Source organism: Etheostoma spectabile, chromosome 4 (assembly GCF_008692095.1).
Source record: "Etheostoma spectabile isolate EspeVRDwgs_2016 chromosome 4, UIUC_Espe_1.0, whole genome shotgun sequence".
Taxonomy (NCBI): domain Eukaryota; kingdom Metazoa; phylum Chordata; class Actinopteri; order Perciformes; family Percidae; genus Etheostoma; species Etheostoma spectabile.
Genome location: NC_045736.1, coordinates 15,375,120 through 15,392,777, shown reverse-complemented (window position 1 = coordinate 15,392,777; position 17,658 = coordinate 15,375,120). Strand labels below are relative to the sequence as shown.

Below are 17,658 nucleotides of genomic sequence, written 5' to 3'. Positions count from 1 at the left end.
TCCTAAGATCACACATTCCATCCTTAAACACTGGTCTTGTTTCCCTCCTCCGTTCATAGGAAAACATATCTGCTTACAGAAGTAAATAGGTGAGAGGGCTCGAGCCTTGCAGCTTCCATAAAATGAATATGAGCGCTCTAAAATGGAGGGCTGAGAGGGGCGGGTGGTGGACCGCAGCACCTCATGAATTCTGCAATTTGTCGTCTGTTTCTTGACTCTGAAAAAATCTTGGAAATGTCTTTTCCTGGATGATTTTATTGCACAAGAGACTGTTTTTCTCCATGGCAACCACATAACAGTAGAGCCCAACTAAGCTCTGACTCAACAAACAGAACTCCACAAAATACCCATTTCATCGCCAGGGTTTTCCCCCCTTCGCCCAGATTTCCTGCAAACCCTCCCTGAGACGGCTTTAAAACAGAGGCCGAATGATCGCACTGACCATGAATGAAGACACATGCTTGGATTAATCATGGCACATATGTGACATGCTGCAGAAGATATGTGCAGGAAAACAGCCTCGGGGGCTCCTGACGAGCCTCAGGTGCTGCATGGGTTAGGCTTTTTGTGAGCCAGAGCCATGAAACGTTCAGTACAGTAGGACGGCAGCAGCTGGGTACTGTTAACCTGCGGGAGCCTCGCTTTAAGCAACAGCAGGTTCAGAACAAATACACCGGACAGAGCATTACATAAAAGTCTGTCTCTCTCTTGGTGGGCTGAGCTGGAAGGATGCAGGCACTTTGTGGAGCTAATGTAGCTGCTAACGGGAAAGGCAGGCCAGAATTAGTGTTGCAGGAAGGCCAAGGCCTCAGAGGAGTGCATGATGTCTGTGACTATGTAATCTCCATGGCCTTTCCCACCAAATCTCTGAGACCTGCAAGTTGGACACTGAAGATAACCTACAAGAGCCGAATTACTAATTACTAATTACATAGCAGGAGTACAGCAAGAAATGCAAACTAGCTATTGATAATCGTTATTATATTCATGCTATAAGAAATCTTTTTTTTTATTCATTGCCATCATTTACTGTAAAGACAAAGTTGTTTGAAGGAGACTGAAGGAGTTGTCGTCCTCCCACCACCTGTCCTTGAATCATTCTCATCACTTAGCACGCCAAGATAGGATTTAGTTTGCTGCTTTCTCATTGGTGAACCGCCAACCTTCTTGTCTTGACTAGTTAAGGCCATTCCTAAGAAAACAGGACATGTCTGCTAAACTGTAACTTAAGACAACAGTGAGCTAGGCCACAGTTTCAGCTGCTGCCGAGCAGCTGTAAGGCTGTTAGTGTGTGTGGTTGCTCTCAGTCTTTCAGAGGCTTCACCCTTGCAAAAGCACATAATCAAACAAAATTGTCCTTTATTTGTTGCATATAAGGTCATTGCAATGGGGCATGGGACTCTGCCAACGTTTCTCTTTGCCTCTCCCATACTCTCCGTCTACCTCGTAGTGAGCACAGAGGAGTATGCCGCAGGGAGGGGAGGCCCAACACAGGAACTCAATAATAACTTTCAGCAGTCTAGCCAGGAGGCTGGAAGCCCAGACTGTGGCTGTTCCCTCCTATCCTCGTTCCTCCCTCTGCACAGCCCCACGCTCCTCCCTTCACCCCCCTCCTCCTGCTGGCCTGTGTCTGCTCCACAGGACTGATGCATTCTGCAGACAGGCCAGCGCTCTTAAAGAGACACAGGCCACATTTTTATCCACTGAATCACTGCAGTGGACGGAACCACTAAAGTAAGAGCAGAGACCTTCATTTACAGCCTCTCAATCAAGGGCCTGGGCTTTATTTCAGTCCTTTTCTTAATGCTCGAGACTCTGACGTGACGCAAAATGTAAGTGAACAAACAGGCCGAAGTATGTTGAGAGGCTCTCAGTGAATCTCTGGCTGGATTCTTTCACTGTCGTTGCCTTTGAAGGTGTCTTTGATGCTTTATTTAAAGTTTGTCAAGTGCAATCAATGTTCTTGGCAATGGAAGTATATTTAATACCATTGTCATGATAATTTCTGGAGCCACTCCAAAATAGACCGTATAATACGGACTCTGAAATGAACCACTGAGGTTGCTGCTATATAAATCGCCTCACTAGATTACACTGTTGTGTCTGCCTCAGAGGGAAACTTTTATAATTGATTATTCTGTGAATTACATTTTTGATTAATTGATTAATTATTCAGTCTATAAAAAAAAAAAATTCCACCACAGTTTGCAGGAGCCAAAATAACTTGTTTTGTCCAAAATCTAAAAATGTTCACTTTACTTTAATGTTAGATGAGGAAAAGCAGCAAATTCTCACATTTTAGAACCTCAAATCATCAAGCATTTCTGCTTGAATGAATCCCAACTTCACTATGTTTCTAATGTTTTGGTCTTAATGAGTGAAAATACCTTCCCTACACTTTCTATTCCCACTACTTTATGAGGCGAACCCAGTAGGAGACGCCTAAATAGCGTGTGACTGAGCAGAGCCATGTTGAGCTCTATACCACAGAAAGGAAACGATTAAAAATTTATTAGAGTTGAGTGACACAGAAACCTACAAGGGCGTGCCTGCCAAACACACTCTCATTCTTTTGCTGTCAGCACTTTTGCGTCTTCATATACAAACTGTGAGAAAAGAGGTCAATTTAACTCATCAAACACTACTGCTCTTTTCATATTACACAACAGATATATGAACATACAGTGACATGGAACCATTAAAGTGGGTAAAACAGAGCACAATAATGTTCTATTCCCTAAATAGCTTGACGGTTTTAAAGGGTTAACACATCTCAGCTGCAGCATAACAAAAGATGAAATCTCTATGGGAGGTATCAGTGCCAGAGTCAGCAAAGCAGCACAGTCCTCTGCAATGATAACCCCATTCTGGAAAACCTATAAGGCCGGGCATCCAGCTTCGGATGGACCGGACAGCTTCAGCTTAGGCTCTTAAATTTGGGAAAGAAATCATCCAGTAGAACATAACTGAGACTCTCAGGAGTGTCTTCATCTCAGAAATCTTCTCTTGCTGGCCTCAAACTCCAGTATTTTCATGGCTTAACAATGCTATTATTCCCACTTAAGTCTGATGTGCAAAGAAAATAAAGCCACCACATGAATGTAAGGCTGTTTCTGGACAAAAAGAGAGAGCCTGGCTCTGCAGTCGTACCAAACAAGTTACTGTTCGTTACTCTGTGGTGTGCAGGGCTCTTTGAGAGGGTGACGCATACCCAAACAACACCATGCCATTGAATCACCAGTGTTTACGCAGCCACATAATTCTGCACCATCTGTAGGACTCAGATCTGATCTTCTGCATAGCATAACAAGCTGACGGCAATGCAACAACAAGGGGGCAAATACTAATGTGCTACCATCTTCTCAAACACTTTTACAGCCATCTTATTAAATCAAAACAAAGATCTCTTTCCCAGAATATATCTTTATTTGCAGCAGTGATGACTAGCTTCACGGTGACGTCCACTCCTTTGGCCTCGAACTCTGAACCAACTGTCACCTCCTTCACCTTTCAAGGCAGATGCAGGATAAAAAGAAGGCATTGAACTTCTGACCTGTCATTCAGACTGCAGAGGAAGCTTGCAGCTCGGGGGCAACCAGAGTCCACCATCCACTCTGTCTCTCCTCCCCTCAATGTCTCACCCTACCATCCCATAAACCCCCACTAAAAACCTCCTGCTTCCCCTTTTATGGCTGCCAGATGGTGGGGAGGCCTCCGTGCCTCTGGACTTGCCTCTCCAGTCTAGTAAAACCAGTTGACCTCAGCAACATAAAAACTGCTATTTATGAAAAGGCTTGGAACAAAACACACAAACATCCTGCCACTGAAACAATCAAACGCCATCTCATCTCCCAAAGAGCCCTTTTACAAGATGAGAGCAGGATAGCAGAGACACCAGTAGATGTGAACTGTTGCTCTGGGGTGGTGGTGAGGTCCAGATGTAGTGACTACACCCAGGTACATTTTTTCATCTTCTGTGTGAAGGGGTTTTATTTGCGTGCCTTGGGTGTGAGCACAGGACTTTGGCAGCGTCTAAAATTCTCCCTGAGAAACGGAGAAGCAAAACAAACAGAGCTGTCTGCATTCAGGTTGAAGCTGAACCGCAGAACCACAGTCTGGCCTGCGGTTCACTACATTCTGTTCCAGCACTGACTTCACCTAAAACAAACACTCTCAAGACCCGTCCACCTCAGCCAAAGGGAGAGGAATCTGAGAAAAAGTTTAGATTGAATCTCCTTTAACAAATCCCCGTTCTCACACAACTTCTTCTGCTGCTTCTCTGACCCATGTTTTCACCAAGTGCTGGGCAAATGTTTTCACTCACTTGTCACTTGTGTAGGAGTTCTGCCCTTTGACGGCACGCTCGGACTGAGTCCAAGGTTTGTGAGTGTGCCGATTTGAGTGGGAAAGAGGGTTAAAAGGCCACAGATCGCCTTGTTATAAAAGAGCAGTCCAAGCAATGGCTTCCTTTTATGGCAAATCAATTTAAGCGATTATCTGCTCTTCCAATAACAACTTTCTCCCCCTCTGCTCACCTCAAATTCCACTCCTTTTTTTATTCTTCCTTTATTTGTTCTACCGGTTGGAATCTGCCATTTATGTCCTTCAATTCAACCTGACCTCCAGGCAACCCCTGGCGTGGCTGCCTAAGCCATTAAGGTAGCTGTGACTATGGGTTATTAGTGTGATAAAATTTTACTGTCCCTCCAGCCACTCTGCACGGCTGCTGTTTGACGCCTCTGAGAAACAGGTCTATAGGGCTTTTCAAACAGCAGATTGGCCATGAGGGCATTTGGTCAGTAGGCCAGCACACAAATACACTTAAGAGTGAAATCTTTAATTCAGATGAGTGACACAAGCATCCAGGACAACAGACATAATATAAGAAGTAACAGAGCAAACCAGCCCACATCCAAGTCAGGATGATGAATCAAAGTAGAACATCCCCTGTGCGTTGGCTTTATGGAAATATGTAGACGAGAGGGCTTAGGGGGGTGGTGGTTGTCTGTGCTGTTTTTTCCTGTGCGGCAGAAGTTGTGGGCAGCCGAGCTTACTGCAGCCTCAGCACTTCTCTCCATATTCTCCCGTTTCAAGCCAAGAGAGAGAACAAAGGCAGAGAGCTAAGCTGCTGCAGAGGTAATGAGGACAGAGGCATGCAGCACAGGAGTGTGTGCCCTCAATAACGAGTGCTGCTGCAGTCTATGATGGAGTCCTGTTGGAGAGCAGGAATAAAAATCCATGCAGCTGCTGCTAGCAGCCACGCTGCCTGTAGTCTACCCACAGACAGCAGTAACTGACTGACTGCAGCCCACCCCTTTTTACACTGCAGCTCTGTCTACCACAAAATGGAAACCACAGTGTGACTGGAATTTGCTTGGAGACACATTGAGATCCATGAAGTGAGACAGTAAAACTGTTTATTCCATTGGGATCCTTTAGCAATAAATTATCTAAGAGTCCCAAAATGTTTTTAACTGTTTAAGTCGTTGCAAACAGAAGAGTGGTTTCATTACATTACAGCAGACTTGTAGATGGCTGGAAAGAAATGTTAGCATAAAAAATAGTCAACGTGACAGAACTGAGGAAATCCACATTATTGCTGAAGGAGAATCCCAATTAAACTTGAAGACACACCCTTTATCCAGTGTGTCTGCCAAAGTCTCTCCAGCTCACCAGTTGGAATCAATAATGTGATAAAGAGGGGAAAAAACGAATGAAGGGGGGAATTTTACAGCAAAAATAAAACTTGGAATGGAGGTAGAAAAACTCCAAAAGGAGAAACATTTGCCTTTCCGGAGTTGGTATTCATTACACACTTAATATCCTTCTGTAAGCCTGAACAATGCTTAGTCATTTAGTTTTTTTGTGCAGTTTCAAAGCGCCATGAATATTATGTTCAGCTTGGCTTTGCTGCTCCATTTCATTACAGGGAGAACATGTAAACATGCTACATGATTAAAAAAGTAACTAATTATAGTACATACGTATATAACGGGTAAATATAAGTATTCTAACATTATTTACCACAAATGTCTTTAATTTTGAAGTCAGAGGCATTCCACAGAAAGGCTGTTTTGGCAGCTCTTGGCTGTAAAGCTGTGTCAATGCTGGCCCATGCCAGCCCCACCCCATTAAGGCCGAACCCTGCACATCATGTGTTTCCACTTTACCGATAGGGTGGAAATGACCTCAACGCAGTAAAAGATGACAGGGGTGCTAGCACTGTTCACCAGATGTGAGCAGAAAAAAGAGAGAGAGAAAGAAGTGGAGGAGGAGGAGGAGGAAGGGGAGAGAAAACCATTCGCCTGAAGAATTTACTGCAAACCCCTGAGGAGCCATGCGGTTGAGGGTTCAAGTCGAGCTCCAGAGGTTCCTGGTGTATCTCAACGGCACTCGGGGAGTACATACCCTTCTGGCCCCACCAGACGCAGAATTGCGTGTACACACACATACATGGGGCCATGCATGTATGCATACACCCATATATCCCCAAAACACCACTGCCATTCCACTGCACCTGCTAGCAACACAAAAGCCACTTCCTCCCACTGTGTCCGGCCAAGCCCATTTATCCCATTTAGTACAGCCTGCACCACAACAAAGGCAGAGAAATTAAGGAGCTGTGTTGATGATAGGGCGACTAATCTCTTTGGATGGACTCATTATATTAGCAGCCTGTACAGTTCTACAGCTGAAAGGGGTGAATTAAATATGGACATGCAGAGATGGGTGTCTTTGTGAAGATGAGTTCACAAACAATGCCCTGCTATTACCTCTGGAATAATTCATACATTCCATATGGGACAGATGCCCCGACCAAACTGTCATCTTTGCATTTCATTTAACACATTCAATTGATACAAGGTCAGAAGTGAATCGATCATCTCCAAAATATCTGCTCATTTTGTGGTATAGCTCTATTCATTTTGTTTCTAAGTCTCTCTTGAGTGTACATATATATATATATATATATATATATATATATATAAATATGTTAAGACTGTTGCCGCCAAAAGGAGAGGTGCTTACTTAGTTTTTGATGATAATCTGAAAAGCAGCTTGACGTTCTTTTAAGATGATTCGTGTACTACCTCCGCTCTTCACACCGGCCGTACTCTGCTTAAGACACAAGGCTTATAATAGTCCCCTCATTATAGGATAAAGGGTTGACCTGCTCTATTTCAGACCCTTGCTGTCTGTGTCTGCGCTTGTCGACTGGCTGGAAATAATAAGGGAGGCAGGCAGCACAGCAAGCACAGTGTGGGGCAACCCTACAACTATTAGACACCTGCAAGAAGGGGGATTAGGGGGGTGAGGGAAGTGGTGTCCTCAGCATGTGAGCAACTATAGCCCATCTGTATGCCTGTCATTGTATGTATAGACCATGCTGTATTGATGCAGAGAGAAAGAGCAAAAAGTGAAAGCAAGGTGATGCAGGTGACTAACACAGAGAAACCAAATCCAAATGCATTTGCTGAGATTTAGTACATTCTGCTTTTATTAATGAGGCAATAAACAAGACTAACAAGGATATGAGGGGAAAAGGTCCACCTGACCAGATGACGCTGTGGCAAAGAATGACCATGACGGATCCTGGGGTGACTGTAATACTGAATAAATAACTTTCCCCCCTCGCTGCAATTGAGTCTGCTAGGACAGCTGTGCTGAATTCATTTGATACGGGTGCCTGCTGACAATGCTGCATTGCTCCGTCTCTGCAAGAAAGCATGTCGGGCTGGTATGAAGAGCACACGGGCTGGCAGCTTGTCACCAACACTGAATGATTGTACTGCTATACAACCCAAAGCTCTTACCTCTGTTAAACTAAGCTGAGAGAAATAAACAATTTATTAGAGGGTCGGCCCAGAGCTCTAGAGTACGTGTAGATTGTTAAGGAGAAGACACAGTGCTCTTAGATCAGATTTTGAGATGCAATGGCCTGGCGGCAGAGTAGATACGTGAGACGATAGGCGTCTACAATGGCACACAGCAAAACAGAAGAGTGCTGAAAATAATGTGGATACAACTAATTTTTTCTCATTTAGCGGGCTCTTGAAACATACCTAGAAAAGGAGATAGAGAATGGTTATAAGGTCGTCCTAAAAAGTAGCTCTACCTCTCCATTTCTATCCATCTATCTATCTATCTATCTATCTATCTATCTATCTAATACAGACAGATTGCAAGTTTTCATTTCTTCAAAACAAGACAATCAGCCCTCACACCCCTGGAACAGTACAGTGATACATGTGCGGAGTATGTAGGCCAGTCTGAATACAGACTGATACAGCATGTGCTCACTTCAGTGGAGGTGGAGATCTAAGTATAATGCAGTGTGAGGGGGAGTGCAGTAGGAGATCTCTGTGGAGGAGAAGAGCCTGTGTGTATGTGTGTGTGTGTGTGTGTGTGTGTGTGTGTGTGTCTGTGTGTGTGTGTTTGTGTATGTCTGTGTGTGTGTTGGTGTGTGTGTGTGTGTGTGCGTGTGTGTCTTACAGGGTCGAGGAGGTGTCAAATGGAGGAGGTGAGTGATGGTGGCAGGGCAGAGGAGGTGTCAGACATGGAGGTCTCAGTGATGGAGAGGGGAGCTTTATACAGGGCTGACCTGTGGGAGAAGTGTGTGTAATGCAGAGTGGAGAGGAGAAGTTGGAGAAAGGAAAGCAGCAGCAGGAAGAGGAAGAGGAGGAGGAGAGACTTTCATTGGAGGTCACAATGAAAGAGGATGGGCAGTGAATGGAGGAGGGTGAGGTCTCTACTGTAAGAGGTCTATGCACTGTGAAGTCTGTGCGTACATACATGCATGTGTGTTTTGTGTGTGTTCTGGCGTGCTTCTTTGAGCCCACCAGCCAGAGAGCACGAAGTTCTTATTTAGCACAGGAAGAGCAGCTCTGCTTAGCAACCACAGCTGCCTTCCAATCACAAGCGTACGGAGCAGACTCCAACAGAGGACGAGTCATTTTTGAGAGTGTGTGGAGTCTGATAGAGACCTCTAAATGTTGAGGTCTACACCTGCCCACACACACACACACACACACACGCTCACACACACACACACACACGCTCACACACACACACACACACACCACACACACACACACACACACACACACACACACACACAAAACAGGTCTGTAATGTAAATTACTTATTCAGAATCATGCTCTGAGCTTTTATGTCATGAGCAGACAAAGACCAAAGTACATTGGTTCTCCTCAACCTTCGCCGTCTTCTGAATTCAACAGAGAATTCAAAGTTAATCTAAACCATGATAATCCAAACATTTTAATTATGCATATCCCAAAGACCAAGGGACTGGTGTAAATCCTTAAAACATTCATTCTCCTTTCCCTTCAGCCACACACAGCACTGTGCTGCAACTTGGCACCGCACCAGTTGCAAGTGACGCCCCGATTATGATCTGCTTGCCATCAAAACAGGAGGCATGAACAAGATTTGGGCCAAATGCTGTCTGAACACTGAGCAGTCTGTTTGGTTTAGCTGCGTGATCTAATCCTTATGATAGCTTTGGAGGTGGGCGGTGGGCGGATTGTAGGCGAGAGCAGCATGCCGATTTGTCATATGGCACCCGCAGGGCCTACTTCTGCTCTGGCTGGAGCTCTATTAGCACATCTCCAATGTGGTCTAACAGTTTTGTAGCTTAGAGCTGAGGGTCATTAAGGAGAGACAGAGAGGGGAGAAATATCCTGCTAATGTCCCTGTCCTCTAAAGTCTCATCAGAAAACTTGAATTGGTATGTACAATTACACTGTTGGTTTCTCCATGTAACATACTCTCCACAGTATATCTAATTCACGCTCTAATTACAAAATTCCAGGGGGACCGGTTGTAAATTATGAGGATGCTTAGAGTAGGCCAAAGGAGGAGTGGAGGCTGACAATCAGTCTGTCTGAGTCAATCCGTGTTCATGAAGACACTGTCCAGACAAGATGACGGTTTCGATGTGCACTGTGGTCTCTGCATTCCAGGGGTTATATAGGATTATCACAGTTCCTCCCCCCCCCCCCCCTCGACTGCAGCAGCTTAGTAGCTCAGCCAGCACCAGATGCAGACTCCAGGATTTCCTGTCTCTGCACCAGATGGGCCAGACTCTTAATCACAGAGCCTGAAATCAGGAGGTGATCGAGCAAGAATTGATGATGATTGGGGAATAACACTAACCCAATACAGGCATCTGTTCTGCCACTAACGGACCGATGGACTGACTGACTTGTTGACTGCAGTCATAGCCAGTGCTCATCTCCTCCTTCATCTCATCATCACTGATCAACACTAATCATTCTCCTCCCTCACTTTACCAGTTATACAAGAAGTTTTTCCACACATTAGCACTATGCTGTGCCATTTGGTTTTGAGAGGAATGGAGATAACACATGAAATTATAAGAAATAGACAGTAAATAGGTGTAATAAGGATATTGCAAAAAACACAACTAAAAAATTAAAATGAAAAGCTATCATAGCTGTCTTTTTCAGTTTAAATGATTGCATACAATAAAGTTAGGATCTTTTCTTATTGAAAAGCTTTCTTATAATCTAATTTTAACTCGATAACACACATGCATGTGTACGTATGTGTGTGTGTGTGTGTGTGTGTGTGTGTGTGTGTGTGTGTGGTGTGTGTGTGTGTGTGGTGTGTGTGTGTGTGTGTGTGTGTGGTGTGTGTGTGTGAGTGTGTGTGAGTGTGTGTGTGTGTGTGTGTGTGTGTGTGTGTGTGTGTGTGTGTGTGTGTGTGTGTGTCTTACAGGGTCGAGGACGTGTCAAATGGAGGAGGTGAGTGATGGTGATGGTGGTGGCAGGACAGAGGAATGTAACTAAGTACATTCAGTACTGTAACTGAATACAATATTATTACAGTATTTCCAAAAAATTCCACCACATTTCAAAGGAAAATACTCCATTGCAAGATTTTACATTCAAAAACATATTATCAGTTGAATAGTATGATGCATTGTGCAAGTTTAACAAGGACCTTTGCTTTATAATTGTAATATTTTAAGTATATTTTGATGTTAATACTTTTACTGAACTACGGTTTTGAATACAGGACTTTACTTGTTAGCAAATATTTTCACATGGTTGTTTGGCTACTTTTACTTAAAGTGACTATATGTGACTTTTACATGTTTCTAAAACTGTGTAATCTGATGATCATAGCTGACCTATAACAGCAAACGAGACTAACTTGTTTACATTTTATATAGTTTTTATTAATGCCTTTGCCCAGGTCCAATTGTTTCCCTCAAAGTCACAAAATGATTTTTGGCAGGTAGACGGCGCTACAGAGAAAACATTCTCATGGGTCACAGATGTATAACCGGAAAAGCCTGTTATTGTTTCCAGCCAGGTAAAGAGTTGTAGGAGATTTCTTTATATAGGCCTAATTGAATTTACATTTTATTTTAGAAGTTGTCTGTCATAGTTATGGCTGATACTGGGGCAGGGCCATCACAGAAATTAAGGAAATTAAACAAAGAACTAAAAGCTGACAGGGAAAGTGAAAGACAACGTGCAAAACCGAGTCAATCTCGGTTGGGCTTTCAACAGATGAAGACAATTACGGGAATGCAAATGATTAAAAAACAACCCAGAATTAGCCCTCAGGTATTGATTATATCTATTTCATTATTAAAATAACTTTACAATGCGCAGTGTGGACGTTTATCCTTTAGTCTGCGTTTGTGTTGTCCTACTATTTTCTTTCCCTTATCCCCCTATACCTGTGTAAAGCGTCCTTAGGTTTCATGAAATGCGCTATATAGGTTATGACTACGTTGGTTGCTACAACAATCTCTTAATGCTTTGGCTTGTGACACAGTGACAGGTTTAGTTTACAATACATCCAAAGTAGGCTAAGTTACTGGATGCAACACTTGAAATGTGACAATGCATCTGTAACGTATTCTCTTATTGTAAATTAATGATTTTCTGTCTGAGCAAAACATTCATCACGACTATATGACCTCACGGTAACTCTAACTCAGTAATCTACAGTGGGCAATAAAGCACCATAAAGAAAAGATCTTTACGACAGGTGTGTTAAAAACACCACTGCTTTTGTCCAAAGTGGCAGCTAGAATCAACACAAATTGAATGTTACATATATCCACTTTAAGTAAAGGATGGGAATACTTCTTCCACTACTGCAAACATATTACAAAAAATTTGTGGAGGAATTTGGTTAAAGGTATTGTGATATATTTGAATTGTCCAGCTATGCTTTAACATGTATCTAAACAAAAAGGATAATAGGTTAAAATCAATATCAACATCCCATCATCACAAACTCATCATTTTGTCAAAAATAAAAAAAATTAACAATTAATTAACTAATTTGGTTAGATTTTTATTAAAAGTTTTTACATGTTATTAAAAATTAAACAACAGATATTTGTAAGACTACATAATTATAAGAATATATACTGGTAAAAAAAATGATTCTGTTAAAAGATAAATCAATGAAAAATATATTTGAACTATGGCCAAGGCCTATCTCTATCAGACATGCAGACACCACTACAGGCTCCAATCTGTCTTTGAGCACATAACCCGGAAACCAGTGACAGGGCAAACTCACAAGCATGGATTTCCCATCCTGGGAAAGGGTGGAGGTTACAGACCAATCCACACAGCACCCAAAGAAACAAGGCACTAACAAAAAGAAATGGCTGCACTTCACAGCCTCTGAAAGCCTGGCCCTCAAACAAAGGAGGCGGCAGGTCTTTAGCACACATCGCCCATAACAGAACCCCAGCTGACACCCTTTTAACATGGGGTCACCGCCGCCAGAATAGAGGCCACAACCCTAGGGAGCTCCTGACACCCCTTTGCCTTGACGTGCGGTCCGTGCTTTGACCAAAATACTCCGTCCATAGACGAGGTGATGGTCTGCTGGGGGATGGGAAGTTGAGGGGGGCGGGGGCGGGGGTTGGGAGTCAGATGACTGCTCTCAAGAGAATGATTTCTGATAGAAGGCTAATTAAACACAACAAACTTGCTTTGCTGCACCAGGAGTGAGATTTAGAGATGTGCCAAATCTGAACCGAATGCAAATGACTCCATGTGTATCTGTTTGATGTGGACAGGTTAGGTCTTAGCTGACTGGGTCAACGCTGGGCAGACAGGCCCATCACGGACAAATAGATGCACGCTGTCAGCTTCCAGGGCTTCCCAGAGGTCAGCAGACAGATGGGAATGGAAATGAGCCGGCAGAGAGCTCATTTTAATCTGGCCTGCACAGCTGATCCAGTCATTACCCTCGCCTGTTTACATGCAAACACAACTCATATACATGCTATGCATAAAGACACACACATAAAAGTGTAGATAAACACACACTCACCTGATATAGAAAGAAATATTTCCATTCACTTTTACTAACAGCTAATAAGTGAAAACACAAACCTTTAGCCTTTGACAGACTTGTTTAGTTTGCTCCAGGTTTGAGGCTAATTTCATCGAGTGAGGAGAACAATGGGATAAGAAATGGCATAAATTGGCCTCAGTTGAATGGCTTTAATATCCATTCCATTAAGGAGGGTCTACGCAGTTCTCCTGAGTGCCCTTTTACTCTCCACTCAGTCAGATCACATTGCCCTCACTTCTTAGGGATTGCTTTTCCAGTTAATGCTCAGAAGTATTTGACTTTGAAAGAAAAAAAAACCTTTTTGCAATTCCAATCCTCTTTCTTGAAGATTTTCATGCTAATCAGAAAAGTTAACATTTGAATTATTACATGCAAGATTCAACACAATGGAATAACTCATTTAAATTGGTCTCAGTTTCCATGAAATTTACAAAAAAATGGTTATGTGTCAGCAAAATAATCATCCAGGATATGAGCTAAGCATCACTAAATGGCTGGATGTTTTATTGGAATCAAGCTGCAGTTGAGAGTTTGTTATTTGGCCACTGTATATCCCTCCATCCTTATCAGACAACCATCTGGCAAGTGGACTGGACAGAAGTGCACGTGATTGGATGGTGCAAAAATAATGGGGGAAGGCTGGGTCAGTGTCTTTGGGGAAAGGTCAGGGGTTATGCCCCTTTGAAAACACATGTCAAGGCCTGGCTCACACACTCTGCATCTTCTGAATGAGAGTCTGCAGCCTCCTCTCAGCAATCTGGCCTCATCTGCACATTAAGCAAAGGGCTGAATGACCAAATGCTAGATTTGATGGAAAACGGACACAATGGTTCCTTGGTCTCATTCCCTCCTCTGATCCGGCTTCTACTATTGTGAGGAGGTTGGTCGTGTTTCACTTTTTACAGCCTATCAATAATAAAACTGAAATAATTCTAAATCACGCTTACATCTCTCCAGCAAGCTGTGCTTCAAAACTATTACAAAAAGCATGCTACATCAGCATCAATCTTCTCAGCAGTTTCCTCCAACAGTGATGTATCTGCACCTTCAACCATACATTAGATGAGCTGGTGGGAGTCTAGACAGATGACACAGGCAGCGGAGGTAACCTTTGAGGCTCTTACTTATTAATAAAACACTCTAACATCAGAGGGAGGCTGAGGCAGGCCGATAACATTGAGTTTTTGTTTTATAGGTAAACCAAGCCAAGCACGGCCTGCGAACCCCCGTCCGGCCTTTCAGCAGCTTGGCCTGTCAGGCTGATGTATGGGGAAGCGCTGGTGTGCAGCTCCCCGAGGACCAGGCCTGTCTGCTAACTGGGACACAACTGACAGTGAACCACAGCGAACACACACTGCCCCCTCTGCCACGCTGCCTCCATGATCCTCAGCCTCTGAGTATATCACACACACTGTAAGACCTTCAGCACAGGCCCCCCTTATTTCAGAGAAAATGTATAACTCACAGATGATACATCAATACCTGCTGACTGCGGTTAGGGAGAAATTAGCCACAGGTGCAAGACTTTTTTTTGCAGAGACAGATAATTATTGACTGTACAAAGACGTCTGGTTTCAATTTGTGGGAAAAGAAGATATAAATCTGCTGTGGACGCCTGTGTGCCGCATTCAGGATTAGTAAACTTCCCTATAAGCCAAAAACATTTTCCTGTGCATTTTTTAAAGAGAGTACTAATACATAAGCTTTCCCTGTGAAAGATGCCCTGGCTCCTGCTCAGACTGGAGCAGCACCATGGTGATGCATACAGAGATGTCCACTCATTAGCAGAGTCCCACACAACAGCTGCTCTGTGACGAAGTAACAGCCACCTCATCTTTTGGCCCTTTGTCCACACTAAACATATCTGACCCAAGCAAGCAGTCTGGACTGTGACACAAATAAACACACACATGCCCTTATCCCAAACCTCATTAAACTCTATCCCCTTCCCCACCTAGTGGCACCATAATGGGCTTCCCAGCCCCCCTCTCCCCTCTCACACTAATAAAATATATCATCGGGACTCCATTTATCATAATGCAGATGCCCTTGGGTAACCCTGAGGGTGGGGGGTGGACCGGTGACTTTTGGAGGATGGGAAGAATGCTGAGGGGCGTCAGCTGATGGCTAGAGGCTTCACTGTCACCGCTTCATATGACACACACCCACAGACACGCACATGCGCACACACACACACACACACACACACACACACACACAGATTTGGGGGTGCCCAATAAGACTGGCAACACTTAAAAAACAAGCAATCAAAGAATACAGTGACATGCCTGATGAGAAGGAAGCCTCCTCAAAATGAATGTTAATGAATGCAGACCGGAGGCTGTTGAAAACATCCACATATACAAACAAAAAAACTTCAAAGACAATACGTAATGGTTTATAACAAGGTGAAGCAGATCTGACTTACTTTGCACGATTCACTGGACCGCTTGCCCGTCAGGTCATATTTTCCTTTTAACTCTTTAAGCAGCTGCTCCAGGGGACTCTCCTCCTCTTTTCCGGTGTAGTCCGGGTCTAAGAGCACATAAGCCCGCCAGTTTGCAGAGTCGAATCCCCAGTGCACCGTCCGGTTCTCGAGTCTCTTGTGACTGTGGACCACAAACTTGTGAGGAGGGAACATGAGTCTGCAATCCATGCACTGGATGCAGGCGGCACTCGGGCCGGTGTACAGTTCCGGGACAAACAAGCCTTTACACCGACCGAAACATTCATGATAGACTTTGAAGCTCTTCTCGGTTCGCTCCAACTCCAGGGAGCCTAACTCCTTGTTGCAGTGAGGAGGGTAAGTACCGCCGTAAATGAGAGCGTTGCAGAGGCGCTCAGCATCCGTCTGAGTGATCAGCCCGCAGGACGGAGCCGAGAAGGGCAGGATACCCACCACTTTAAGGATCTCCAGCTGGTCTGCCGTGCACCTGGAGCAATAGATGTGCAGGTCATCACACACCGAGTTGATTTGCTGGAGGGAGAAATCTCTCAGGACGCTGTTGAGGATCTGCGGCAAGCACAACCGCTTCTCGCCACCGACTACGAAGCAGGAGATGGGCTCCCGCTCCAGGACCGTCTCGCACCTCTCCGTGGAGCGGTCGGATGGGATGAAAAGTGGACCGGACATCACTGGAGGTGTCTGGGCCGGCAGGGTCAGCATCAATTCAACAGCTTTTCCATCTTTACCAAAGAATGAGTCCTGGTGCCACCGAGCTGAGAACGCCGCCGGTCCGCCGAGAGAGCGCATGGAACTCAAATGAAACTGCTTCAGAGTTTGTTGAAGTCCGGGATGGGGTTGAAAACTCGTGCCCTCCATGTTGTCGCCGGTTGGAAAAGAGAGTTCAAAACTCAAAATTAAAGCTGAAATTGACTTATCGGAACGGGCGTCCTCAGCATCCGGCTACACGCTCAATAACGCACATTTCCATGTCACCGGAGAAGCTTCCCAGCGTGTCCATTCACAAAACTGACGCTGCTGAATTCGCAAGGGCTGTTTCTGTAAGCAGACGCAATTACAGTCGACAACTCCTCGACTTAAAACTCGTATTATCCAACGTATAATCACCGGGTAGCTTACCGTGTTTCTATGCGCTTCTGCGGTTTTACGCACTCCTAATGTGCGCTCAAAATATGCCTCGTCTGCTCAGTCTGGCGTACTCTCAGTCTGTCGCCCCACTCACTCAATGTGTGAGTCTCTCTCTCTCTCTCTCTCTCTCTCTCTCTTTCTCTCTCTCTCTCTCTCGCCCTCTCTGTTTGTTTGTGTCTGGTTCAGTCATTGAATCCCAGCCAGGAATGTGACTGACTCCCCAGGCTGGCTCTTCCCTCAGCCAGCTGTGCCTCCCTCTGCTACATGGCAGCTGCACATTAAAAAAAGAAAAAAAAACTCAGAACCGAGGGGAGGGTGGAGCTTAGGAAAATATAGTCGATGTTGGAAATACAAAATTAAACTTCAGTATTTCAGATGTTTACGCCTTGCAGATCAGCATGTTTTGTCTTTCTTTAGAAACTTTTTGGAACATGTCAATTTAAAATGAGATGATCTAAATGCACTGCATATTTTGCTTGAAGGTCCCATGGCATGAAAATGTCACTTTGAGTTTTTTTTAACATTAATATGAGTTCCCCCAGCCCGCCTATGATCCCCCAGTGGCTAGAAATGGCGATAGGTGTAAACCGAGCCCTGGGTATCCTGCTCTGCTTTTGAGAAAGTGAAAGCTCAGATGGGCCGATCTGGAATCTTTCCCCTATGAGGTCATAAGGGGCAAGGTTACC

The 17,658-nt window shown here is 44.3% G+C and overlaps 1 protein-coding gene across 1 annotated transcript in view; it reads right to left on the bottom strand.

The window, feature by feature from the left end:
• The window catches only part of skib (v-ski avian sarcoma viral oncogene homolog b), a 32,512-nt gene extending 15,394 nt beyond the window's left edge, over positions 1-17,118 (bottom strand). Inside the window, exon 1 of the mRNA XM_032513468.1 lies at positions 15,809-17,118. Within this exon, the coding sequence (XP_032369359.1) occupies positions 15,809-16,702 (894 nt within the window). The 5' untranslated portion in view covers positions 16,703-17,118. The remainder of the gene's footprint in view (positions 1-15,808) is intronic.
• Between the last annotated feature and the right edge of the window lie 540 nt (positions 17,119-17,658).